This window comes from Melanotaenia boesemani, chromosome 9, assembly GCF_017639745.1.
Source record: "Melanotaenia boesemani isolate fMelBoe1 chromosome 9, fMelBoe1.pri, whole genome shotgun sequence".
Classification (NCBI taxonomy): domain Eukaryota; kingdom Metazoa; phylum Chordata; class Actinopteri; order Atheriniformes; family Melanotaeniidae; genus Melanotaenia; species Melanotaenia boesemani.
The window spans coordinates 12,647,788-12,673,994 of record NC_055690.1 but is presented as its reverse complement, the minus strand read 5'-3'; the positions used below and the strand labels follow the sequence as shown (position 1 = coordinate 12,673,994).

The 26,207-nt window shown below is 40.7% G+C and overlaps 1 protein-coding gene across 2 annotated transcripts; it reads left to right on the top strand.

Moving 5' to 3' along the window:
• Nucleotides 1-24,228, top strand: foxo1a (forkhead box O1 a). Of its 2 annotated transcripts, XM_041994247.1 has the most exons (4): nt 1-205; nt 309-948; nt 20,014-20,205; nt 20,476-24,228. In XM_041994247.1, the coding sequence occupies exons 2-4, from the start codon at nt 322-324 to the stop codon at nt 21,661-21,663; spliced, it is 2,007 nt and encodes a 668-aa protein (XP_041850181.1). In that variant the 5' UTR covers nt 1-205; nt 309-321; the 3' UTR covers nt 21,664-24,228. The 2 variants fall into 2 exon arrangements, with proteins under 2 accessions (XP_041850181.1, XP_041850180.1); XM_041994246.1 differs by having other exon boundaries at nt 1-948.
• Nucleotides 24,229-26,207: the final 1,979 nt, after the last annotated feature.

Genomic DNA, 26,207 nt, shown 5'->3' with positions numbered 1-26,207 from the left:
CAGGCTGTACGACGCGCAGGCGGAACATCTCTGAACAGCAAACAACAAGCCAGCGGTTCTACAGACTGACACTTATTCAACTTTATTTCACTTGAAAGGCCTTTTAAAAACATACTTTTTTATAACTGTTTACACGGGCTTCTACCGGTTTGGGATGTGACTTTTAGTGAGGACTTTTCGCCCAGGCGGAACAATTGCTTTCCCGGTCAGACTTATCTTGTGATTGCTCACATTTCAAATCGAAGTCGTTAGTTTTTGAGGGACGACAGGTTCGTTACACTTTGATGACATTGTAATACTTCTCTCAGTTACCTCTCGACCATGGCGGAAGCAGCCCAGCAGCCACACCTGGTGGAAATCGACCCTGATTTTGAGCCTCTGTCTCGACCCCGGTCGTGCACTTGGCCCCTGCCCCGGCCGGAGTTCATCAACCCGGGCGACTCCAACACATCCTCGCCGGTGCCGTCTGTGAAGCAGGAGCCCGGCAGCAACGCAGAGTTCATCAACAACCTGAGCCTGTTGGAGGAGAATGAGGACTTCACGGAGCAGAAGCCTGTCATCCTGTGCAATGATTTCCAGTGTCAGGAGAACTGCGTCCACCAGCAACCTCCACATCAGCAGCAGCAGCAACATCATCAGCATCAGCAGCAACACCCGAATCCGCAACTCCCGCATCAGCAGCAGCAGCAGCAGGTGCCTCTTCTCTCCACCCCGGTTGGCTCGTCGACCTCGGCGGCCGCGGCCGCTGCTGCAGCCGCTGCCCAGAGGAAGAGCAGCTCCTCCCGGCGAAACGCATGGGGGAATATGTCATATGCAGACCTCATTACCAAAGCTATCGAAAGTTCTCCGGAGAACAGATTAACTCTATCTCAGATTTATGACTGGATGGTGAAGAGTGTGCCTTATTTCAAAGATAAAGGAGACAGCAACAGCTCTGCGGGCTGGAAGGTACGTTTCCCCCCATTTCTTTCTCTTATGATATCTTTTTTCCCCCCAAGAGATTTAGTGTTTGTGTGTGCTTGTGTGAAGTAGGCGTTCACCTCACGAATGGCTGTTTATGCGTAAAGCAATGGTCCGCGCCTGTTTCTGTATGAAGTTATGCAGTGGTTAGTTTTGTTGTGTCTGTGGTACTTAACCGTGGGTTCATTGGGACTTTAGTGTGCTTTATGCAGTTTTTTTATCCCCTGTGGTATTGCTGTAATGTTCCTTCGGGAGAGTTTTGGCTTGTGTGTGGTGTTTAATAGTCAGTTTAATGTGTCTGAATAATGTCTTTTTTAGTCAGGATTTTTAATTATTTTTTTTCTCCATCCAATCCCAACTTGTGTTATCACTTTTAGTTGTTCTGCAGGGACCCATGGAAACATTTAGATGTCTCTACTCTGATTTAAAAAGCAGCATCAACAATTGGCTGTTAAGTTATTAATGATACACACTTTAGAGAAAACATGTCACCCTTCATTGTTATCCAACCAGTAAACTGACCGATTGCTACCATCACCTTAGACAGTCATCTGACTTCTCCCTACAGTATGTGACTTATTTGAGTCTCCTGACTCAACAGGGTTTTTCTTCTGTTTGCCCTATTGCTTTCCTCAATATAGTATTCATAAAATACCTAAGTAAAAAGAAACTGTCAGATTTTGAAGCAAAATCAGTTTTCCATAGTTGACATTTTAGAGATTGATGGCAGCAGCATTTAACGTCTGTGCCCTACCAGAGGCATTCACGTGTCCTAGAAACTGTCCAAAACATTACACAAGAGTGGACTAAAATTTCTGATGTGGTGTGACAGGCTCTCCCACTGAACAGAATTGAAGGGCGTAAACCTTTCTTTGGAGAGGCATAGTTTCAGTGGTGTCTGACAATAAATTAATGACAGTCTACTCTCCCAGCAGGAAATCGTACTGAGCCTGTAGCCACACAGTGAAAGATTTATTGCAGCTGCCCTCTGTTATATGCTGTCTGGGTTGCAGATGAAATTTAAAGCAACTGTGGAGTTTTTTTTGTTTTGTTTTTTTTTTTTTTGTCTTGCCTTGTTAGAGGGGGCTCATATTTGAGTCATATGCTGAGAGATGACACATTTATGTCAGCCACAAATGCCTCTTTTAGTTCTTACTCCATCTGATACTTGGATACAGTATAGAAAATATTCTGAATCTGCTTCCATCTTTTGTATTTTGACAAACACTTGGTGTGCCTTTATGGCCTGTCGAGCTTTCAGATGTAAATCTGTCACGTCAGGCTAAATGTGAGTGGAAAAAACCCTTCAATGTTGTGGAACATGCACTGTAAACAAAGCAGGTAGTGGAGTGGACAGATGTGTCACCAGGGAGGTCATATTGTCCTCATAGGGCTTTTTTTTTTTTTTTTTTTTTTTTTTTAATAAAAGCAATTTCTCTTTATTTATTTACCACATGCATTCATAATTTAAAAGGTTCCACTTATCTGTCTCTATGGATTTGCTATGATTCATTGACAAAGAGCTTTTAACATGAGGTTTGATTTTCTTGCTAAAGGTGCACATATCAATATCTGAACATGATGTATGTTTAAGCAAACACTAACATGCTTTCTGTGGAGAACTCCAAACACTTTTGGTCAATTAATAAAACAAAATTAGCAATCAGACAATCCTGTGAGATGTTAAATGTCAGATGACTTTCTTTAAAAAAGGAACAAACGCCTACAGCATGTGATGCAGAATTGATGGCAGCACATACATTTATGTCTGCACCCCATGTGGAGTGAAAGGTTCTGAGTATTCTGATCTGACCTGCACCGTTTACATGAGCCTGAAAAAGATATTCCAATCATGTCGTGCGTTAACATGCATCACATGTTTCAACTGAATAAATCATTTTAACGCCAACACCTTAGAAAAACAGTAGTAGGAAGAGCCACTGGAAGAAGATTGGCCACAGACACTCTGATGCACATCCATTTAATTTCTCTTATTAAATAAATGTTTTTCTATTTAAACAGCATCCATTTTTACATCATGTCACACCACTTTGTCTCAACTGTAATGAGATAAGTTTAAATACTAACACTAAAATGAGGGAAATTTTGTCAGCTTTAGCTCCATTAGCAAAGCACTTATCCCACAATGCAATAACTGTGGCTCCATTAGCAGTCTTGGCTTCTCCAGTGTACAAAAATGGCATCTTTTAATACACGACTCTCTGTCAGCACCTCCTGAAAGATATTCTCTGGTTACTGTATAATTATTTTGAACTTACTACAAACCAGAGAGCGGTTACAGCAAGTGACTGTTAGGTAATTGTCTCAAACATCATTATCTGCATCAGTCAATCATTTATATTCTGTAAAGCAAGCAACAGAGCCACACTGATATGACTTTAACATAAATATGTGTGTTATTTATTGAAGTTAAAGTTTCTCAATGTCATTTTATCTCTTTAACAGATTTTGTGCGACTGGCAGCCTGGAGAGGGCTTGGCTTGATGCTTATCCTGCCATGTTGGGGGTGTAAACTGAGTAATACTGTGGGAAAAGAAAGTGCCATTCATTGGTGCGAGAGGAGTTATTCATAGAGCTCCACTCAGTTCCACACAGGGGGGCCATTACACATTGTCCCTTCACAGCAAATTCATTTATAAGGCCAAAAAGAGAACGTCCTCGCGGTAGAGATGAAGATTACGGTTTATGGGGTTTATTTTTTGTTTATGTTGTAACATAAGGCCCAGAATGTGGCTTTTGGATTTTCACACATCCCTCTCAAATGCAGTGAAGTAACATAAGTATTTGATGTGGTGCGGACATCGTTCAGAAGACAGACTTTGCAGAGTGAGTTTAGACGAAAGTGCTCAAATGGAATAACCTTTAGTTTTAACTCAGTCCCCTTTCATACACTCAGAATCAGAGCAGGTTGTGTGGTTTGTAGAAATATTGTGTTGATTCACTCCCTGAATAAGTCATGAGCCGACAGTGGTTCCTATGTGACATGCTGTTGAGGTCATTTGCGACACAACACCAGTGCTTTGTTCCTAGGAAGTGGTGACGGCTCAGCAGTTTCAAATATTAGCTGTAATTAACTTGTTAAGGATTCTTTCTCCATGTGACTGACCTCTCTCAGCAAACGTGGCTCCCCCCGCAGTGAAATGAAGCATGTGAAGTTTTATTAATCTGCGATTAAGGCTGTCTGCTGGGTAATTGCTTGAGGTAGAGCTTGTTTCGCAGTGCTGCCGATCTTCCACGGATCTGACTCATGACAGCCTCCACACTTATCGGGCCGTCTGTGACAGTGTGAATTTTGAGGACAGTTGTGTCAGGTGGGACCAGCTTGGAGGAGCTCTCAGATTGGACTGGACACTGGCCCTGTGCCAAATCACAGGAAGGCGAGCAGATGGCTGAGATGATGTGTCACCAAACCTTTCTGCCGACCTGGTTATTTATTTCTAGTGTTTGTAAAATACATTTTACATTAAAGTATGTTGTTCTGGTTTTACAGGCTGAAGCGCCCTGATTCATTACACATCAGTACAGTTTAATAAACACACACACATTCATACCTCCCAAAAATCTGTTCTTTCTCGTATTTTTTTTTTTTTTTTTTGTGTGTACGTCACTGCATTATAAATATTTGCTTTCGGCTAGTGGAGCTGGATGGTACAGGTACACTTTGATGTCAGTATCGGGATCAATTCAGTTGTAGGTTTTCTCTGTACACGACGCTCTCTTGACCTGAAATTCCTCAACCCACGCTGGTAAACACTCCAATGGATCTCAAAACAAACTGTGCTGCACCAGACAAACACGTAGGTCTGAGCAGATTGTACAGCAAAGGACACAAGGGTCATTACCGTGTAAATGCACCTATTGACTCCATCCCGCTCACTCTTACAGTAAACAGTGTGAGAGGAGAGGCTCAGATAAGTTATGCAGCAGATGAGGAAACCCAAGACATGCAGCCCAGGATCCGATCGGTTGTAAATGTTTAGAGTCTTTTTGAGTTTTACTGACAATATGACAAGTCAAACTTTTAAACTTTACTTTTACTTGAACAAGCAGTTTGAATCATTTGTGTTTAGTTAAAAAAAAAAAAAACAGAGAACACCCTAAAGCTGACCGCAGTATAAATTATACAGGAAGCTCTCTAATAGTGGCTGGATAGCTCAGGTGGCAGAGCATTCTTCTCCTATGCTGGAGACCAGAGTTTGATTCCCCCAAGGGACAAATATTAACACCTTCCACTTGGGTTATTAGGATAGACCTTTAACCCTATTGCCTAACCACTGTAAATTGCTTTGGATAAAAGTGTCTGCTAAATGACTGTAATGTAATGGACAAACTATGTAACAGCACTGCAGTGTTAAAACAGCATACTTTAATATTAGCCTAGCTAGTAGTAGCTAAGACTGGTAATTTATCATGTTGCTCATGTCTTAACTGCTTTATTGCACTAAGTCTAGCTGGTGTCATGCATCACAGGACAGTGTCACTTTCATCTCATCATCAACAGTTAAATACAACTAAATACAACTCAGGAAATAGTAAAACATGCAGCTTTTAGTGGGATTTCATTGTGCAAACATCTTTGACTTGAGGTTCCTCAGGCTTGATTTGCAGCGTGTTTTAATGCTGAAGTGACTAAACAACTAGCTGGTATTTGACAGCAAAGTCGTAATTCTTCAGTTGCATACACACTAAACAAACTCTGAGCTTCATGGTGGTTGGATTACTTTGTGTTTGGTTTGATATTATCTGACTGATCTTAAACAGAATAAGTGGAATCTGGTGCTTTGTCATGTGTTCAAGCAGTTACCATTCAGTCATGGCTGAGATTAATCACCCTAACCCTTTGTTTGAAACATCAGTAGCACTCATCCCCAGATATTAATGCTAACTATGCCATATGCAATATGTAGATAAGAAGTAGAGGCAGTGTATTAAAAAGAAAATCTGACACACTATCCAACATCCTTACATTTGTAGGGGTGGGATCTCAGATACAATCAATAATAAAGCAGCTGTTGCGTTTTCTGCTGTGATCTTGCCATTGACCAAACACTAACCTCCTTTATTGTTTCCATGTTCATGTTTACATCCTGCAAAAGTTTGGGATTTTTTGTGAGTTTGCTGGTGTGGAATCCTACAGTAACAGATTTAGGACAAACACAAGTATGTAAACAGTTATGCCAACAACAGAGCTGGTTCCCTGTGAAAGAATCAGGTGGAAAAGCAAGCGCTTTCTCAGCCTAAGACTCCTGGGCTAATCACTGTACAATATAATCACAGACCATTATGCTTGTGCTGGAAGAGTGTCTGTCAGAAGTAGGAGCTTAAAAAAACCCTGAAGGTGAGTTTCTATTAATGAATATAGTCACCATTTCTTTCAGTGTAGGCACAAAATAGAGAGTTTGTTTTACAACATTAATAAGAAGCATGTCATTGTTCCTGTTGTCCAAACACACCTAAAAATTTCCCTTACGGTTTTCAAATAAGTTGAATAAGCCACAAACGTCAACCAGTAAAATTGATGTTAACGTGCTGTGAGTCCAGGCGTACTGTAAAGCGCTCCATCGCACTGATGCACAATGTTGCCAGCGCACTGGGCTAACTGAATTTCCATTTACTTGCATTACATGTGGACCAATACAGCTTAAACATCACGTCAAAGAAAACCTGATTTTTAAGTTTTAGAGTTAGTACAGCTCTATTGTCTCCTTCGACTTCATTGTAGGTGGTTAAACTGATCATATAAAGTTTTTATTGCTGTAGAGTGAGGATGCAGAGAGGTGCCTAATTTCTGTGCATGTATAAAACGTTATTTCCTCAAAACTCCTGGGTTATGGCTTAAAGGAAAACAGGAGCTTAGACTTTAGGTGCCATAATCCTGAGTGAGCAAAGCTGGTTGTACTTCATCACCACTCACAGACTGTTAGTTTCTCTGGGTCTTAGTAGGTAATGTGTATTAGTAGGACAGAGAGGTGGATAAAACAGCAGCCCTCCTGTTTCTACTGGTTGAAATCACACACACACACACACACACACACACAGGCACACACACCTCTTTCTCACCCCACTGAGGCAGTAGAGGAGTCCAACCTTGGCATTGCCCCAAGACATGAGGGGCAGCTGTGTTTCTCAGGCAAAGAGCTGGAGGAGCTCTCCGCGCCCTCCTCCCCATTTCCTGCCTGCACAGCCTGCTTCACTATTCCTGGTTTTCTGCCTCAGCACAAACGGGCAACACTTCATATTTTGTGGAGTTAATTTACCCCACTTCTCTCTCTCTCTTCGTCCTCCCCCTGCCCTAAAGAGCGAACAGCTTGCTATCCTCAGAGACAAATGAAGAGATAAAGAAAAGCGAAGAGAGACCCAGAATGCTCAGAAGTTCAGGCTGGGTGACACTTGTTAGGAGTTGCATAACAAGACATTTACTGGAATCAGGGAGCCGCAGGCCAAAGTCTGGTGCCACTGGTTAGTCAGCGGAACTGTGAGGCACTGTGTTAGAGATATATGGGACGCTAGTCTCGTGTGTGTGCATATGTGTGTGCGTGTGTGCACATAACCTGGGCCTCATAATTAAAGCCCTGCTGCTGGCAGATGCACAATCACGATGGCAGACAGACAGACAGGCAGGCAGGCAGACAGACACAGGAAACATTCCAGCACAGACTTTCATATCTATTTTATCGTGGAGCGATACTCTGCCTTTCCTTTTTCTCCTCGGATGGTTTAAAATCCAGTATCTTCTTACAACCGCATTTTCTCCCTCACTTCTTTTTTGGACCACATTGTTTAAAGTGTTGATTCATCATTACTGGCACATTCTGTGTTAAATACAGAAGCAGCTGTGAGCATTGATGATTACAACCCAATGATCTTCTGTCTAGGTCTGCGTTAATAATTATTTCATCAGTTAAAAGTCTGACTCTTTTACCCCATAAAGTTGCATTTGTGTAGTTTCAAATATGCCAGAAAAAACTGGTAAATTAGACTAAAATCAAAACGTTCCACCTTCACTGTCTATTTACTGTTTCTTTGGCACATGACGATTGACTTGTTTTGGTGGTTCTGGCAGAGCACGATGTTAAAAAAAAAGAAGGAAAAAAAGTGATGTAACTGTGCTCATCCACACTGATCTGATTAAGCAACATTTTGAGACTAGTAGTCCCGCAAATGATTTCACTACGTCATGTTTTCCTACGATCCAGCTTCGGATTTGTTTACCTCTCATCCACTGCGTCCGCATGACTCTGTACTCTCCATTTTACCAAGAAGCATTTTTAGGATATTAATAAATCCTCAGCAGACTGAAAGAATAAACAGACAGGAAAGCAGGTCAGCATGGTCCAGAGCGGCTGTCAAATGGCGTTTGCATGTTTATGTCTGTGTGTGGTACACGTGTGTTTATTTCTGGATCCAGCCATTTTGAGGTGATGACATCAACCTCAAATGAATGTTGACAATTTCTTCCATGTGTCGCTTCTTTCCATCTGCCTGTCTTGAAGTTTTGGATTTTTTTTTTCTCAAAAAAAGTTGAGTTTCAGTTCACGACTCTGCTGCTTTTCACTCAGAATTGCTCCAAGTTCCAAGTTCAATAATTCCTGTAAAAAAATAAAGGTAACCAACAATGAAACCGTAACAAAACTTCTCTGAAAGTATGTCAACCCTTCTTAATGACAGCATTATATGTAAAACTGTTTCCCGAGTTGGGAAACAGAAGCAGAGACATTGTATTTTCAGCCTCAGTTAGTAAAAAGCTGGCAGCGCAGCTGGTAACTTAACACTTAACTGAGCCTTTATCTCACTGGAATGGACTCTGGAAAATCCCGTAAAGTGCCCCCTTTCATTTTGCAAATTCAAACAAATCATGTCAAATGTGTACACGGGTGATTCCACCCACCTCAGACACTGGCATCGCACAGCCCTTCAGCACGCCTGCCAGGGTTTTGTTTTGTCAGTCTGTTTTCTGGCTGCAGACCAGAGGACAGATCATTCAGTGAGAGATATACAGAAGATACTAAAAGAGTCATTCACTAGGACAGGGGAGGGGCGGCTACGCTGGTTGTTTTACGCTAGAGTTAAAAATATGGAGATGAGATCCAGTGCTGGTGTCAGGTAAACAGTCATTTAGGATGAGTCAGAATGTTCTGTTTTTCAGAGTGCGGGTTTGGGAGTAGCGGGACAGCGACACGTGACCATTTGTTTTGGTAGTGGGTCTTCTCAGGCTTGGCAGTCTGTTTTTTTTTCACAGAATATGCTGCTTCTCTGTATGATATAACAACTTCTCATCAGTCAGAAAAAATGAGAGAGAAAAAAATCCCCCTTGGTAAAGAAAAAGACCTCAGCATTGCTCTATGGTGTGGGAAGAGGAACTTTGGTGTGGATTTTAAACCCCTGATTAAATGAGAAGTGAAACTCACCAATGCTTCTTCACATGTGAGAACTCTGTCCTATCAATTTGTCGTAACTCAGATATGTGTGTAAAGTGGATGCAGATGCACAAGAAGCATGCACAGCTTTTTTTTTTTTTTTTTTTTATAGGACAGCTCACTGCTGAGGGCCCCAAACCACAGGCATTAGCCAGACCCACATTGTTGTGCAATTCCTGCCCTAAAGCGATTATGCACGGTGCCTGTCAGACTGGCCCGGCATTATCACACCATCACACATTCATTCAGCCGCTCCATCACATACGTGAACTCTGATCAGGGCTGTATAACTGACATAAGTGGAAATTTAAATCCACGATTAAGTCAGAAAGTCCTGTTATGTCTGCTTGTCTGTCGGCAGGTTGGTCGTTGTTGTCACAAGGCCTAATCGTTTGTTTTAAGGTCGTAATGTGAGTGCAAGGCAACAGCAGAGCCCAGTCGCCTCTAGCAGTCTTGACTTTGGGTTTGCAGCATTCAGACTTTACCACACAAAGGTCTGTGTTGCTTGTAAATGAAACACCTTGCAGAGGGAAGAGCAGCACGTACTTCATGAACTAATGTTTTCAGTCCAACAAACAGTAGTTCTGTCAGCCGTTTCTTTTGCTATATGAGGCGATATATAGTTTTCTTGGCAGTATCCAGCACATTTCTGGGATGCTGCTTAATATAAATGTTAAAATGGGTTTGCTGAACAGTCTGCAGGTAGCAGCCCTTTGCCTAGGAGGGGTTCCTGTGCTGGTTTCATGAAAATGCAGAAGTTCCAGTCAGGCTGATTAGATGTGAACCACATGTGGACTCATTTTTCTCTCAATGATTCATTCAGATCCCTTTGAAGTAATTGATAAAAAATATTTTAATTAATCATTTATTTGAAAAAAAAAAAAAACTTGTATTTACCCTTAATCTTAAATATTTATAGGTTACAGCCTGAAATTTGAAAGATATCAGGCAACGTTTTATGCCAAAAAAACTTTCTTTGATTGTGTTGAGCTTATATCCATCTCATGGTTTTCATTAGTAGAAGCTCTGACTGTAAGAAAAGTGGCAGATTTAATGCTCCACAAACTGCATGCAGCTGGAAAAAATGACTGCATTAAGTCTTTTTTTTCTCTGGTGTCTTCTACCTGCTCATCTCTTTTTTGAAAAGATGTAGATTTCAGCCCTGCCTGACAGGAAGTGGGTTCGTTTCAGAGCAGCTCAAGGTATGCAACACCCGGTTAGTGATGTCATGAACAGAGGAAGCAACACTGAGCGTGACACCAGATTCAGTGGCTTCTTCCTTTTCCCGTATTTCCTTCATTTTTTAACATCCTTCCTCTGAACCCACTCTTGTTGCCTATCCTCATTTGTAGAGGTCATCCCTCTAAATAATCATACTGTGGTTCACACAAGAGATAATTTACCAACTAAAAACATATGGTCTTTGTTTCAATAGTGCCAAAGTAAATACTGAAGTATTCTTGTTTACTTCCAGTTCGGATCTGTGCTGATGCCAGCTTTGTAATGACTCCACTGACCAGAACTTCAAGTCCAAATCTTATTTGGTTTGATGTCATAATTACTAACTTGTTCCTTCAGCACAAAGAATGAAGTTTTTCAGTTCAAGCTGGTGTCATGTTTATGCAGGAAAATGGTAGTAAAAACAAAAACCTTCACAAACTTTGAGCACTTTTTGAATTCACTGGTCAAATGCAGCTGTCTTTATGTGACATATTTAATAAACCAGCACTGATTGCATGTCTTCTCATGGCACCACTGTTATATCATCAAGGACACTTATGATAATTTAAAAAGACTGAAAAACAGCAACAGTTTTGTTTTCTAGTATTTTATCTTCCTGCATATCTTTTTAAGATATCCATGAGATATGTAGTTATCAGTATCTCTTTAAAAACACTTGCAGACTTGAGAGTTAAAGTTGTGCCCAATAAAAAGACTTCTTTGTGTTAAAAAAAAAAAAAAATTCTTCATATCGTGGAGTTTATTTTTCTGCCTTATGATCATTTTAGAACCTGAAAACAGGCAAGTGCTAAAGCACCTTGCAAGAAGGGTTTCAGCTTTGTTGATTTCATGCAAATCTCAGGCAAATTAAGAAGATCTCGTCTAAACTTGGTGATATAAAACTAGATGAGTTCCCTGTGTGTTAACAGTTAGCTGTTAACATGATAATTGCAACTAGCCATTCACTCAGTTTTTTAAAGTATTATTAAAGTCAGACTAAGGCAAGAATATTACCATCAGTCTCTATTCTTTGACAATTTTTCAAGTGTGTAAGTCCAAAACAACTTTAAAAAGCAAACTGGATGTTTTTTTTTTTTTTTTTTTTTTGTTTTTTTTTTTTTTGCCCAGCAGGACTCTGCAGGGCTGCAGGCCTACACTAGTGAGAACAGACAGCATTCAGACAGTGTGGGCGGTCTTTCTTTCTTTCTTTCTTTCTTTCTTTCTTTCTTTCTTTCTTTCTTTCTTTCTTTCTTTCTTTCTTTCTTTCTTTCTTTCTTTCTTTGTAGTTCAAAAACAGGCTGTTATTTTAAAGGCATTATAGAAAGACTTATTTATTTAATATAATATATATATAAAAAAAGTGTGTTTAACGAGAAATCCTTTAAACTTTTTGGAATCAGCAACTGCCCATAAATCAGCTCTGGGATATCCCCGTGTTTGGAAGTTTAAACAGGGAGTTACAAGCATATAAAAATACCCATCATAACACTCCCAACCCCTGAGGATGCAGCAGTGGGTCGGGTCTATGGGCACAGGCTGCCACACAGGCACCCAGCAGTGGTCCACACACTACATCTTTATCCAGGGTGAGCAGGCTAGCAGCCCAGCCCAGTGGCTGTGCTGATCAGAGGCAAAAAATATCTCCACGCCACAGACACAGCTCTGTGCATTTACAGGCTCACATTGTGTTGCACATAGCAACGCATGCACATATTTTAGCATGGTAAGCTTGACCAGCACAACCCGGTCCCTGTCTATACACATGAGCTGTGTGCTGCCTAAGCCTGAGTCAGGAAATCAACAAGCACAAGGGAGAGTGCAACGTGTCAACACGCAGCTCCCATTGGTACATTATTTTCAAAGAAGCTATCACAAACAAAAGAGAGAGAACATGCAAAAAATACAAATTTCCCAACAGTGCAGCCATCTTTAATGCAAGGTTTTACCAGTTGGGAATGTAAAATGTCAGTTCTTTGCTTGTGTGCTTGTTTTCCTGAAGTTAAATTATGGTAAGGAGTTGCAGTGTGACCATTAAAAACAGCTAAGGTGTAGCTGTCATAAATTACAATCTCTGTTGTATCATAAACCCAAAATTTAGAAGATAGGAACCTTATATGATTTAATTACACCGAAGGTCATAAAGGGATCCCTCATAACAGATAAGGTGGAGCAGATAACACTGATTTCAGTCAATCTTGTATTTTATATTTGGGAAGTCTTTTCAGATTTTACAGTAGTTTTTATGTTTATTATACTTGCTAACTGAAATTGAGTTAATGGTAATTAAAAATGTTTATTATGCTAATTGAAATAAAAATAAGAAATAGAAAAACGGTGATGGAACATTAATGGTTAACTACTAATTAGCACAGAAAAGCTTGGGCAAAGTCCAGTGGCATCAGTGACATCTAGAGGCAAATTTGCAGGTTGCAACTCCACCTCACCCTCCTCAGACAGAAACTAGAGACTATAGTGGTTACAAAAGTCTGCAAATGGCCTGCTTTACAGCCCGTGTTTTTATGGGCTGTTATGTTGTCATGCAACATGAAAAATAACATTTGCAGCATTCTTGGATTTAAATGAGCTATTCTAAGGTGATAATAATACATCAAATCATAAAGAAAGAAAAAAAAGTATTACTAAAATAATCATAAATCACATACATTTCTACAGTTAAACTGAAGTCTGAGTTTATTGTTGCTTGCTTGTTTATTTATAAGTGTTATTTATTTATTCTTTTCAGTAATTTTTCCAAATGTCAAACTTGGCCAAACTGGAAGGAAGGATAGATGATTTATTATTCCCTCACCAAGTTCTGTGTGTTTGGATTCCTAATGAGGGCAAATCTTAGGTGGGTAATTGTTTCTAAGATGTACAGTAATGCGTTTATCCACCATTGTAATCCCTCTGGAAAAGCCTACCTGGACAAGGCCCCAGTCTTTCCTTTTTCCTCTTGTTTTACCCTGTTAGACATGAACATTTTGATTAGGAAGTTGTGGCTCTTGAACCCACTGGTTTCTCCTGGCTGTTCCCTTGCTCTGAACCTTAGCGGGGTCTCATTTAGCTGTGTTTTGCATGTAAACCAGGGGCATCAGTGGGATCAGTATCAGGACTGACCAGCTCTTCCTGTGCGGATGCAATGCAGCAGGAAGTTTGCTAATAGCCACTCTGCCATTCGTCAAACAAGGCACTCTCCTCACACTATGCATGGCGATGAAAGATCCAGGAGAATCAGTGGCTTTGCTGATCATCATTCACACACAAAAACCACTCACAAGCTATTTATCATTTGTCTGCGTGGTCTCTGTGACCAATCAATCCTCAGCTCAACCAGCCAGCTTCCTTTCAGACTTTGCAAGTTCAACAATGTGTGAGTGTGTGTTTGGAGTAAAGGAGGTTGGTTGCTCTGAGATTGCTTGCTGAGTATTGTGAACTGGCTATCCTGCCAAGAGGGAGCCTGTAAATACATTTGCAGACAGATTTTCTCCTGCATGATGTGTTTTCTGTCTCTCCATCTATGTTTTATGACAGTCATTTAACATAGGATCTGACAATGACTATTTAAAAGAGGCACTTTCTTGCAAGTCTTTGATGACTATTTGGGATGATATGATTCTAACGATACTTTGAGGGGGTGGACACTTTCTTTGCAATTTCATTTTTTTGGGGATGTTAAAATCAGCTGGCAAATAAGACTGTTTTTTTTTTTTGTTTTGTTTTTTTAACTGCAGCAAAAGTGGGCAGTCAGCTGTAGCAAATAGTGTGCATACACCAAAGAGCCCAAAGGAGCCAGTGAAAATGACACGGAAAGAATAGAGGAGTTAAGAGTGTAGGATGGAAGATAAGGGCAGAAACAACCTATTTTTGACTAGAACCTTATCCTAGGGTTAGATTTAATTTTTAATTTGAGCCACTTTTTTTAAAAACAGATAACTTTTTATATCTTTGCTAACAGTGACACGTTTATGCTCCGCTCACCAGACAAACCTGAGGCGCTGTGCTGTGCTGCTTGCTGCTATGCAACATTAATGACAACAATCATGTCCTTTTCTTCAGACTGTCCTTTTTCTGTTTTTAATCTGAGGGTATAAATAATGAAAAAGGCTGGAGGCTCAGCAGTTCCTGTGCTCTGCCTTTTATGATCATCTCTGTATTGACTTTGTTAAATAGGTCAGTAATAATGACCGGTCAGTTCAGCAGTGGTGCTGATGATAACCTATCGAACTGCGAACACATGAAATCATCACATGTGTATTACTTTTTTTCATCTATGTTTTTATTTTTATTTATTTATTTTATTTTATTTTTTTTGGGGGGTGGGGGGGGTATTACTTTGCAATATGGCAAAATTCAAATCTTACTTTCATGTTAATTTGTATAAGGAATTCTCACAATACACATAATGGAACTTTTAGCACCATAATGGGATTATAATGACAACAGAACAGAAATGTATGACTGAAAATGTATTTTATGTTGATAATTGAGCTTGTTTTAGCTGAGCACGTGAAGATTCATTAGCATCTGTATCAGTTTTCAGGTTACTGACTATAGTTTACATCAAAACGGCTTCTGTGAACCCCTGTTAACCTTTGCATTACTTGATAAATGTCCCAAAACACATCTAATTATACAAAATAAGTCACAAATTCTTTTAATTATTGTCTTGTCAACTATGTATGATCAAAAAGTCCTAAGTTACAGAGAGAAAGAGTTTATTTTCCTTTTCTCTTCTTTGTTTTGGTTCTTTAATTTAATTGCTAGTATCTTTTGAATGACTCACCGCCAAATTTATGCTTTGCACCATAATTAATCATATAGAAGAGTTGGAGAGAACTGGGCCTGCTATAGACCCTTAAACCATTAATCAGAAAGATGATTAAGAATTCAAAGATGACTGCTCATCAGGTTTTTTGTGCCAGATAGATTTTGATCCTCTTTTCTTCTAACGTTTCTGCACCAAAAGCTATTTGAACCTGTGTCAACCTCTGAATCCCAAAATGTAAAGTACCTTAGACACAGTGGGAAGAAACCTACTGCAAGTGTCCTGTTTTTAATGACTTTGTGATCTCAGCTAGTGGTAGTTCACTGTCACTTGTTGCTTTGCCATCTCCCTTGAAGCTGTGTGCTCAGCCACATGCTGTTGTTAAGTGGGCAGACATGCTGAGCTGGTGTTAGGCTAATAACAAGTATGCACGTTTTCTGTTTTAACCACACCACTCTAACTCAGCAGGACTCAGCAGAAACCTCCAGACGTGACCAAGCTGCAGATTTAGGCACTACTTACCTAGATGGTTAGAAATGGCTCACATGCCCTGTAGGATGCCACTATCACGTCTGTAGACATTACACAGAAAATAACTAGTTACAGTGCATAAGCACACCTACTGCTAAGGCTCAGACATTTGCAACAAAAGAGGAAAATGTCTGTTCAGGACAGCACCGTTTCTCTAATGAGTTCAGTGGAAATCATTCATGGAAACCACATTTTCACTTTCATCTGTTTTTATCTCTGTTAAAAGTGTGCGAAGTATCTTCTGCTGTGTTAGATCTTACCCACTGCAAACCTTCAGTGAGTGAAGAGGGAGCATTGCTGCACTTTTTCACCTATAACTGTATGGACTCTGCAGCTGAAGTTTCACTTGCGGCTTCTCTCGATTCAAAGCAGCACTGCATGTAGGTGGTGTTGCACTCCTGTGGGGACTTTTTCATAAGACAACTTGACATTTGAGAACCTCTGAAAGCGTCAGCACTTCGGTCAGTGTGCCAGCAACTGTCTCTGGCACGCTGCCTCCAGTTTTCCACAGATATATGGCTGCAACCTGTGAGACAAAATAGGAGATAAAAATGAAGGAAATGGGTCAAGAAAGGAGGCTGTAAGGAGTTCAGAGAAATGAGTGGAGTGGAAAGAGGAGGTTGGTAAAAGAATCGTAAAAATCACAAAGAGATGAGTGGTGACAAGATAAGCCAGTGAATAAGAAAAAAGAAAAGGAGAGGACACAGGAAGTAAAGAGGAGAGAAGCAAGGAGAGGGTGATGTACCGAACAGTGCTGCCTTTCATGAGTGTTGCCAGTGAGGCAGTTTAAAATCAGCACAGTGTGTTCTTTACTGATTCAAGCCCACTCTGTCACACACAAGCCCTCTGTCTCCACTTCTCAAACGGCCTATACTCAAAACACATTCTCCTGCTCTCACACCACCCAGATGCCCATACGACAACCGCTTGTTGAGTCATGACGTATCTAGTCCTTTAATTCAGTTTCAGCAGTCACGCGACAAAGTGAATGTTACTTTCATTTAATAAATATACTGTGGCAACAGGCCCCAATGCCTGATGCTAAACATAAACTCTCTAGGCCAGTTCAGGGGGGGTGAGTTTGCGGTGTCCACTTGGCTCACGACTCTGCGGTTCTGCATTCCATGCCTTTTTCTCTGCTCGCCAACCGCCATGTTTCCTGTGAGACAGGAAGTCAGCTCTGTTTCCTGTCACAGTCCTCTTTCATGTGGTCACTTCCTTGTGTTTTGCCAGCGCCGCTCTGTTCTGTTGACTCAGAGAACGGAGGTGGTGCTCCTGACGGTGGGATTGGGAACAACGGAGAAAGGTCTCCTTACTGCATGTCTGAAAGCTGCATAAACTAGCCCTCAGAGACACAGTTATGTCAGCTCACTGCCCGGTTGTTAAAGTCCTTTCCACTTTTTTTCTCTCATTTTGTTGCATTTTTTTGTGTGTGTGTGAGTGTGTCGGAAGGCAGAAAACTTACATATTATTGTCATATTCTTATACAAAACAAGATATGAACGTCCTCCAGCAGCAATAATCAAAGTTCACTTCTGTGAAATTGCGGGTTTTGTAACCTTGCTGAGGAATGTTGATTGTGATGACTGCCTGGCTGGGAATCCTGCATTTACTGTTTCCTAAAAGATACTAACAAGTTGGCTGTGATTACAATTGAACTTTGCACACAGTGATTAGCTGGAATGTTTAGATTCCTGTGTACTGCAGCCAGAGATAAATCCGTGTCACACAGTGTTTCAGATTCCAAAAGAAAAAAGGCTTAACTGTAATATATCAAATACCACCCAAGTAATGTTACAAAAAAGATTGATCCTTTGAGTCTCTGTTCATGTGTTAGTTATTTCCCAATTGCATGCATTTTTAAACCACAGCATCACTAGCTGCAATAGAGTGAGCTGCAAAATTAAAACCATACTGTGCTGCTGTTTGTCACACTGCCATTCCACTAAAAACATGAGCTGGCACTCTCTACCACACACACACACACACACAGACACACAGCGGGAGACGAGGCTTTTCCATTGGCCACAGCAGACACCCTCAGCCACATTCCCCACACAGCACACCAAGTTCTGCAGAATTCTGGTATTTCCCATCAGAGAGCTTTTATGAACCTTTCACATTTACTCCCTTTCTTGCATCAATACTTTAAAACTGTTTTCTAAACGTCCCTGATCATCAACAATCCTGCATTATAACTGTGACACAAGCCAAAATAGAAGTCAGGAGCTGAGATTTTAGCTGAAAGATTTTCCTTCCTGTCATCAGGATGATGTAGAGCTGTAACAGGACATCCCGGCGTCTGTGCACACATTGCAGGCATTCTTTATTGCAGCACAGCTGAAATCAGCAGCACTCTTAGCAGTCATGGGAAAGAGAGGCTCATGACCAGACTTTACTCTTCGCCTTTGTCATAGCTGTTGATGCAACAGCAGGAGGAGGGAGATGGAGTGGGGGGTGGGGGGGTGCATTTGCTAGGCTAATCAGGGAAGGGCTGTCACGTACCTCAGATCATGCAAACTAGCGCAGGAGTATTGGCTGAGGCAGTCAGGTCATTTGGTTCAGGGAAAATCGCATTCATTTGTAAGGGACCAGTGTTCATAGAGGCTCTCATGTGTGGCGGAGGCTCTCCAGTGAGGAGAGAGGTGGAGAGACAGGAAAGAATGGAGCAGAGGTGGAGATAAATAAATGAGATAGGAAATTGAAATATGGTTATAGTTGAAATGAGGGTCATTTTTGCATAATTTAAGAGACTTTTCTGAACCAATTTCACACATAGAAGCCAGTTCATTTACGATGAAGCAGTTGTATAATCTCATTTGTCGCTCTTAAAGTTAGAGTTTGAAATGTGTTGGGATCAAATAACTCAGATTTGGGAGTGCTCTTAGGTTGTGATGCAAAGTCAAGATATTTTGCTTTCTTCTCCCCCTCCCCCCGAAATATATTGTACAAGTGTTCTATTTTTAGGGCAGTACAAAACTGAATTTCCAGGATAGCCTTTTAAGCATTAGGATGTCTTTTACCTCCTGCAAATGTAATAACTCTGGATATTGAACAGTTAAAAACATTGCAAGATACTGGAAGTATCACAGGTTAGAGACCAGATTCAGAGTCCAGAAGGAGAAGAGAGGGTTGAGTTAAGGGGAAGCAGAGGTGAAGGCAGCACAGTGGGTGCAGACTGAGAACCAGATGTGAAGTAGTGACTCACAGCAGGCAACAGGCTTGATGACGTTAACCACCATGCATGTTAAGCTCTGTGTGCAAGCGACTGTGCTCGCCGGGAGTTCCAGTCTTTCCTCCAAAACAACAAGCTTTACGCAGACACAGCAGCGACAGACCAGGACTCATTACTTCATGTTGAGACCTCTGGGGGGAAATGATCACTTCAATCAACACTTTAAAATTAGGAAATCATAACAGGCTGAAAACAAATGAAGTTTGAAATGCTTAGTAAGTGGAGCATCAGAGCAGAGCAGCTCCGGTGTAGTAGGGAAAAAAAAGGGTATCTCACTTTCTGTGGTTTGCTCAAGCAGACATTTGCCCAATATTCTCTCTCTTTTGTTTGCCCTGTTTTTTATAATGCTTCACTAGCTTCCTGCTCAAAAATGAGTTTTTCCACAGGTGGTGTCACCAAGCAACGTCAGAGCACAGCATTAATGTGTCTGTAAGGAGGAAAGATTAGTCTGTTTCCTCCCTTTGATTTTGTGCTGGCTTAGACAAGACACACGATCAGGTGGAATGTGACTGTTGGTATAATGCTGTTTTACAATAGGCCCCGACTGTTTTTGTACAGTATATTTGTTCAGGATGTGTTGCTCATGCATAAACTCTGACATCTATTGTATGTGCGCCTGTGCACATGTTTTCTTTGGACAGCAGCAGCACAAGATTGTTGAGTGACCTTAAAAGGATCCTTTTTTTCCCCTCATAAGTCAGGTTTCAAGGCAAGCATGTTTTTAAAGCAGCCACCTGTATGGATGGATTTGCACTTGTATGATAAAGGACATCTGAGGTGTTTTGAGAAAAGGGCAAACATAAATCTCTCTGTTTGTCTGCTTCACAACCATTTTTTTCCTCCTCTGTCTCCCTCCCCTACAGAACTCCATTAGGCACAACTTGTCCCTGCACAGCCGCTTCATTCGCATCCAGAATGAGGGGACCGGGAAGAGCTCGTGGTGGATGCTAAACCCTGAGGGTGGGAAGAGTGGAAAGTCCCCACGACGCAGGGCAGCCTCCATGGACAACAACAGCAAGTTTGCTAAGAGCAGAGGAAGAGCGGCAAAGAAAAAGGTAATCCAGTCGATCATCAATCCATGGTTTTACAGAATATGAGCCAATCCAATGTTGTTTTTATACAAAAACACAAATATTTGATAGTGTTTTATAAAGGTTTCATTAATTGTTACTGTTGATGTGCTTTGCCAATTAATTAATATAATGCATAAAGTCGGATAACATGATGTTATGAATTGATTTTGAAGATCCATCACACTGTAGTTGTAAATCATCTCTGGCTCAAGTAGACTTTTTGGTACACTGAGTCTCCCTGTCTTCCCACAGTTGTCCCTGCAGGGCGGCCCTGACGGAGGTGCAGACAGCCCAGGCTCCTATTCCAAGTGGCCTGGCAGCCCCAACTCCCACAGCAACGACGACTATGACGCATGGAACAGCTTCAGGCCTCGGACTAGCTCCAACGCCAGCACTGTGAGCGGCCGCCTCTCACCCTTCATGCCTGAGGATGACCTGGGAGAAGCAGATGTACACATGGGTTACCCAGGAGCCCCGGGGGCAAAAATGACAGCCACACTGCCCAGTCTTACAGAGATGACAGCCTCTCTGGGACACAGTTCTGAAAACGTCATGGAGAACCTTCTGGATAACCTGAACTTGCTCTCACCCAATAACTCACAGGTTGGAGGAGGGCCAACAACCCCTGGCTCCTCCCAGTCGTCCCCGTCCCCTATGATGCAGCCAAGCCCTGGGTACCCAGCATACAGCTCCCCTGGCATGGCTTCACAGTCACAGCAGGAGTACCACAAATGTGTGTACGGTCAAGCAGGAATGAACGCCATGTCATCCATGCCGCTGCAGACTCTGTCAGAGAATAAGCCCGGCTTTGGGCCCAGCATGGGCCAGTACAGCTGCCCTGCAGGGCTTCTGAAGGAGCTGCTGACATCAGACACTGACCAGCATGGAGAGCTCATGCCATCAGTGGACACAGTGGTGTCTCAGTCCAGCGGAGGCTGCATGTTGCCTCCATACAGCAGCAGCCAGCATGCAGCCAAACTCATGGCAGGAGGGAATGGTCACCCTCATGGTCTTTCTCATTCCCACCCCCACAATGTACGCAGCCAAGCCCCGGCTACATTACCAGCTATGAATGGTCGCTTGCTCATGTCTTTGAGCTACAGTGGTGGAAACTCACGTTTGCCTACAGCTAAAAGCCCCATGCAGATGCCTTATGGCCTCTCCAGCCACCTCAGTGGGGGAGGCATGCCTGGTGGCTTTGGCCCACTTAACACCAACGGATACGGTCGGCCGGGCATGTCAGCACCTTCACATGCAGAGAAACTGCCCAGTGACTTGGATGACATGTCCATTGAGAAGTTTGAGTTTGACATGGAGACAGTGCTCCATGAAACTCTCATGGATGGAGATTCACTGGACTTCAACTTTGAGCCAGTGGTGACCCAGCAAAGTTTCCCTCATGGGGTGAAGACCACCACACACAGCTGGGTGTCTGGATAGAACTTGTAATGCAGAAAGAGTTCTACTCAACTCACTTAGTGTTAACTGTTTGGTAAAAGACTCAAACTGAGATCACTTGGGACTTAAAATCTCCTCATCCCAGCAGCATCTGCAGGTGTATTTCAGCAACATTCCTGTTTCAAACATATTTCTCAGATCAGATGACTTCAGCAGACTGAGATTGGTCGTGACCTGCTCTGGACAAATCACAGTCAGATGACCTAAGGATTTTTTCTCAACTATCAAAGTCTGTAAAAGTGCCAAACATTTTGCCTTAACAAAAGAGCCAAACTGAAACACACATTTCTGGTTTACACACAGAAGTTACAGATGCTTTGCAGTAGTTGAATACTCAACTTTTGCTAGTGACACTGCCAAATACATCTCAACATCATCACCATCAGCAGCAGCACAAACCCAAACTGTTTACTGTGTGTCGTCAATCAAGCTTTTTTATGTACAAGTAATAACTGATTACCGCTCTGAAAGAAAGACGAAGGTAATCTGGCTCATATATTTGTGGACTGACATGCTCTTAGGTGAGCGACATCTCAAAGGATTTTTGCATGATGTTACATAATACCATACTTCTTACATGAATGTACATAGTAAAATCGTACAGTTTGTAAAATCAGGTCTCTTGTTGTGTATTTTTTATGTTTGTAAATAGTGTTTACAGAATGGAAGCAAAAATTAAGCCAGCATAGAAATGCTCAGAGAGAAAACTGGATCAGATTCATTTTAACATCTTTGGTAGAAAAGTCAGTCAGGCTGTAAATTTCCTGATTTTCCTTTTTTTTTGTACATACATTAAGAATGTCTATTAAAAGGATGTAGTAGATGTTTACTAGATTTAGCATATATTTGAGACCTAAGTTATTTGTGGTTAATATAGATTTATGTTGGTGCATAAGCAGCACCCAGACAGCAGAATTGTTCTGTGTGTTTGTCACTCTGTACCTTAATACCACAGGGGCCTATTTATTGTGCCTAACAAAGTAGGTTTTGACTGCCGGCTTGAAGGGTTTTACCATTGTAAATGATTACGGTCCAGAAGATACTCAAATCCAGCAGTCTTGAAGAAGAGAACTCTTCTGTAGAACATGAAAGTGTAAATTGTTATTGTTAAGATTTCCTGAACACATTTCGGTGCCGTGAATGTTACAAGGTCGAAGCGGTTTGGATAGAAGATATTTTCAGTGCTGGTGTTGTTTTCATGCGAGTAACCAGCACATGCCCTGTTAAAGTTTCAGAGCTTTTCATCGCTTCTTTGTCTCAAATGTTTGTATGACTGATGATTCCTTTTTTTCCCAAAGGACACCGCTGATGCTGTCTCAAAGAACAGCTTTACTGCTTTCAGTCTCCCTCCTACCTCTGCCTGCCATTGGCTTTTCAAACATTTATGATGGCGTCTTAACAGCTTTTTTTTTTTTTTTTAATAACAAGCCTTTTAATATGATTTAGTTTTCTCTAAAAAGCGCCACTAAGTGTTAAGTATCTGATCTTAGCTTGTATATTTGCATATGAAACTTGCTTTTCCCTCCTAATGATATCCCAACAGATTTTTTTAGCCTGATAATGAACTATTAAATGGAGTCTAAAATATGAAGACATGTCTGAAAACATGACTGCTTCCAATTAAATTAATTTGTCTAATGGCTGAAGACCAAGTAGCTTAGAGATAAAAAAAAAAAAAAAAGAATTACCAAAAATTGCTTATTAATTACTTAATGTTTAATGTATAATTTATCTGGAAACCATATTTATCAGCAGGTAATCCAGTGCTATCAAGGACTCAGAGCATGCAGGTTTTTGTTTAAGCCATACAGCAATTTAATAGTGCAGAAAAAAGCCGTCATTACTTCTGTCTTCTGGTTGAAATGAAAACTTCCATACTCTGGACCAAATGACCTGATTCAGCTGACGTAGATTTAAAGAAAACTGTTAAAGAAGAGTAAAATGAAATTCTTACTATTTCAAAAAAAGGCAGAGGGGACATTAAATAAGCTGCTGTTGTTTGGCTTTGTTGCCAGGTGTTGCCTTTTCTTACCCAAACATGCCATAGTGTACTATAGCCAAATTTGCCTTTAAAAATAAAAGCGATATATTTAGCGTTTTTATCATGTGATGTGCTCAGAATTATACATATATATATATATATTTGTGCCGGTCACTCAAGTCAGAGTTAACTGTAATGAATCCTTGTAGGTTTACTCTAAAAGTTAAAGAGCTGTACTAAGTAAATTATATCTACATTTTCAAATGATTGAATCTATGCATTTAATCCTTAAATCTATGTTGCGATTCTTATATTTCTTGTTTTCCTTGAACTTTCAACAGATATTTTATTGTAATATAGAACTGTAAGATGGTATGGTGTTGTCATTGTCCAAACTATGTTTCGGATCGTTATATGGGGGAAAAAATGAAGTTTATTTAGAAAATAGATGATGCGGTGATTCATGCGCTAAGCTTTTGTTAACTAATAATGTTCTTTTTCTTGTATTCAGCTACGGTTTTTAGAAAATAGCAGTAAAAAACAAATCACAAAAAAAAAAAAAAAAATGTAAAGGTAAATTGCATTTTTAAAATGAAAAGATATTTATTCATCAGAGACGTTCTGCTCGAGATGCAGATTTTGGACCAGTTTAGACATTGCACTTTTACTTGCATTTTATAACAAAGGGCTCCTCGTAAGAAGAGGAAGAGTTCCCATTTATAATGATAATCTGTTACATTGACCTTATACTGGAATAAATTGGAATTTTGACATGTGATTTACAATCAATAAGAATATGTAATTTGTTCAATATTAATGTTTTAAAGTCTAAATAAATGTACTTCTGTGTAAAAGTTGTGTTTCGGTGAGATTGCATGCACCAAGTCATATGAAGAGCCTTGTTTTGGTTTGAAAGCAGACTGTCAATATCCTTGAAGAAAACCACGAGATAAGTTAAAAAAATTCCAAGAGCTGAACCCTAACAGTCTACATTATTTTTGTTACATATAGTTGGATCAGTGATTAGGGAAAAGCAGATACTGTGTTATCTCTATTTCATTTCTGCCTTTGCACCACCCTGTTGCTCTTAATTACACATATATTTTATAACTAGAACTCTAGTGTGTTTCGCATCTTGTTATTTACAGGATATTAAATAGTGTAACATTGACAAGTCTATACTTAGAGTTGTGTTTTACATTAAACACTATATGCTTATAATGCAAATATTAAAATAAAGAACATGCAAAGTTAAACTTGCTCAAGTACACACTTAGAAGAAGAAGAAAATAGAAACTGTACATTGTGACACAAGAATAAAAGATCCAAGAACGGAAAAGACTTTAGCCAAAGCCTTGTCTCATTTCTTCCCTTTAATGATTCCTTCTGGCTTTTTCTCACAGCCACATTCCCCACCATGCACCCCCTACCACTGAACCCAATAACCCCAGACTGCAAACTGCACAGCCTCTCTGGCCCCACTGTCTTTGACTTTGACTTGTGAGTAAAAGATAACCTTTAATAAGGCAAGCCAGTGGGGACTAGTCTTATGAAACACCCTAAGAGTAAAAAACTACTTACTTTACCATCTACTCTTTTACTTTCTGTTTTATTTCTTCTGCCTAAACACATGATACTAAAGCTTAACAAACCATCGCATTCTACCTGCATAAGTCAGTTTCGCCAGTGGCATTCTGAGAAGAACCCAGCTTAGCTCAAGAGGTGGCAAACTAAACGCTTCACCTCCCCTTTTGTCTGGGAAATAATATAGGGTTTGTATGTCTATAGTGCAAAGCAATGTGGGCCAAGTTTTGCTGTCATAGCAAAGTGGGAGGGAGGTGGGAGCAGAGAGAATGCTTGTGAGCACATAGCTGAGGAATGTGGGCGTGGATTCCTGCCAAAGGCATATGTGATCCTTATACTCTCCAGGGTGCCAGAAGAAAAAATGTGGTTAGATGGTTGGGGCCATGTCAGGACACAGATGTAGTGTGGAGACGCTGTAATATGTCATGGAGTTCACACTCTCTGCTCCATTTGTGTTTTCACATTTGGTGAAAACACACATAGAATCTCCATATCTGAATTTAAAATAAATATAACAGCTCTGTTATTTTATAGTAAACTCAATGTGGGCACTAGAAAATTTATGTTTTGTTTTTACAATTTGGTATTCCCAATACGATAAAATTATTTCTAAATTCTGAATCTGGTCTTAACAGGTTGAAGGGCATGCACAAAACATCTTTTCAGCTAACTGTTTCTACTGTACTTTATCACACTTATCTTTTCCAGGTATCATACAAGCCTGAGCATGCAAGTGTGTGTATTTGAGGTGTGTCCTCAGGTCTCTGTAGGTGACACAAATGAGTCTCACATGAGACACTGGACTCAAAAGGTGCATGTAACTAGCGAAGTGCCTGTGTGGGTGGGCTGTCAGCATCAGAGGAACCACCCTGTTTTTTTTTTCAAAATTCATGTAAACATTTACACCTCTCTGTCTCTTATATCATTTAGTTGTGAAATTTGATCCATTTTCAGAGCTTTA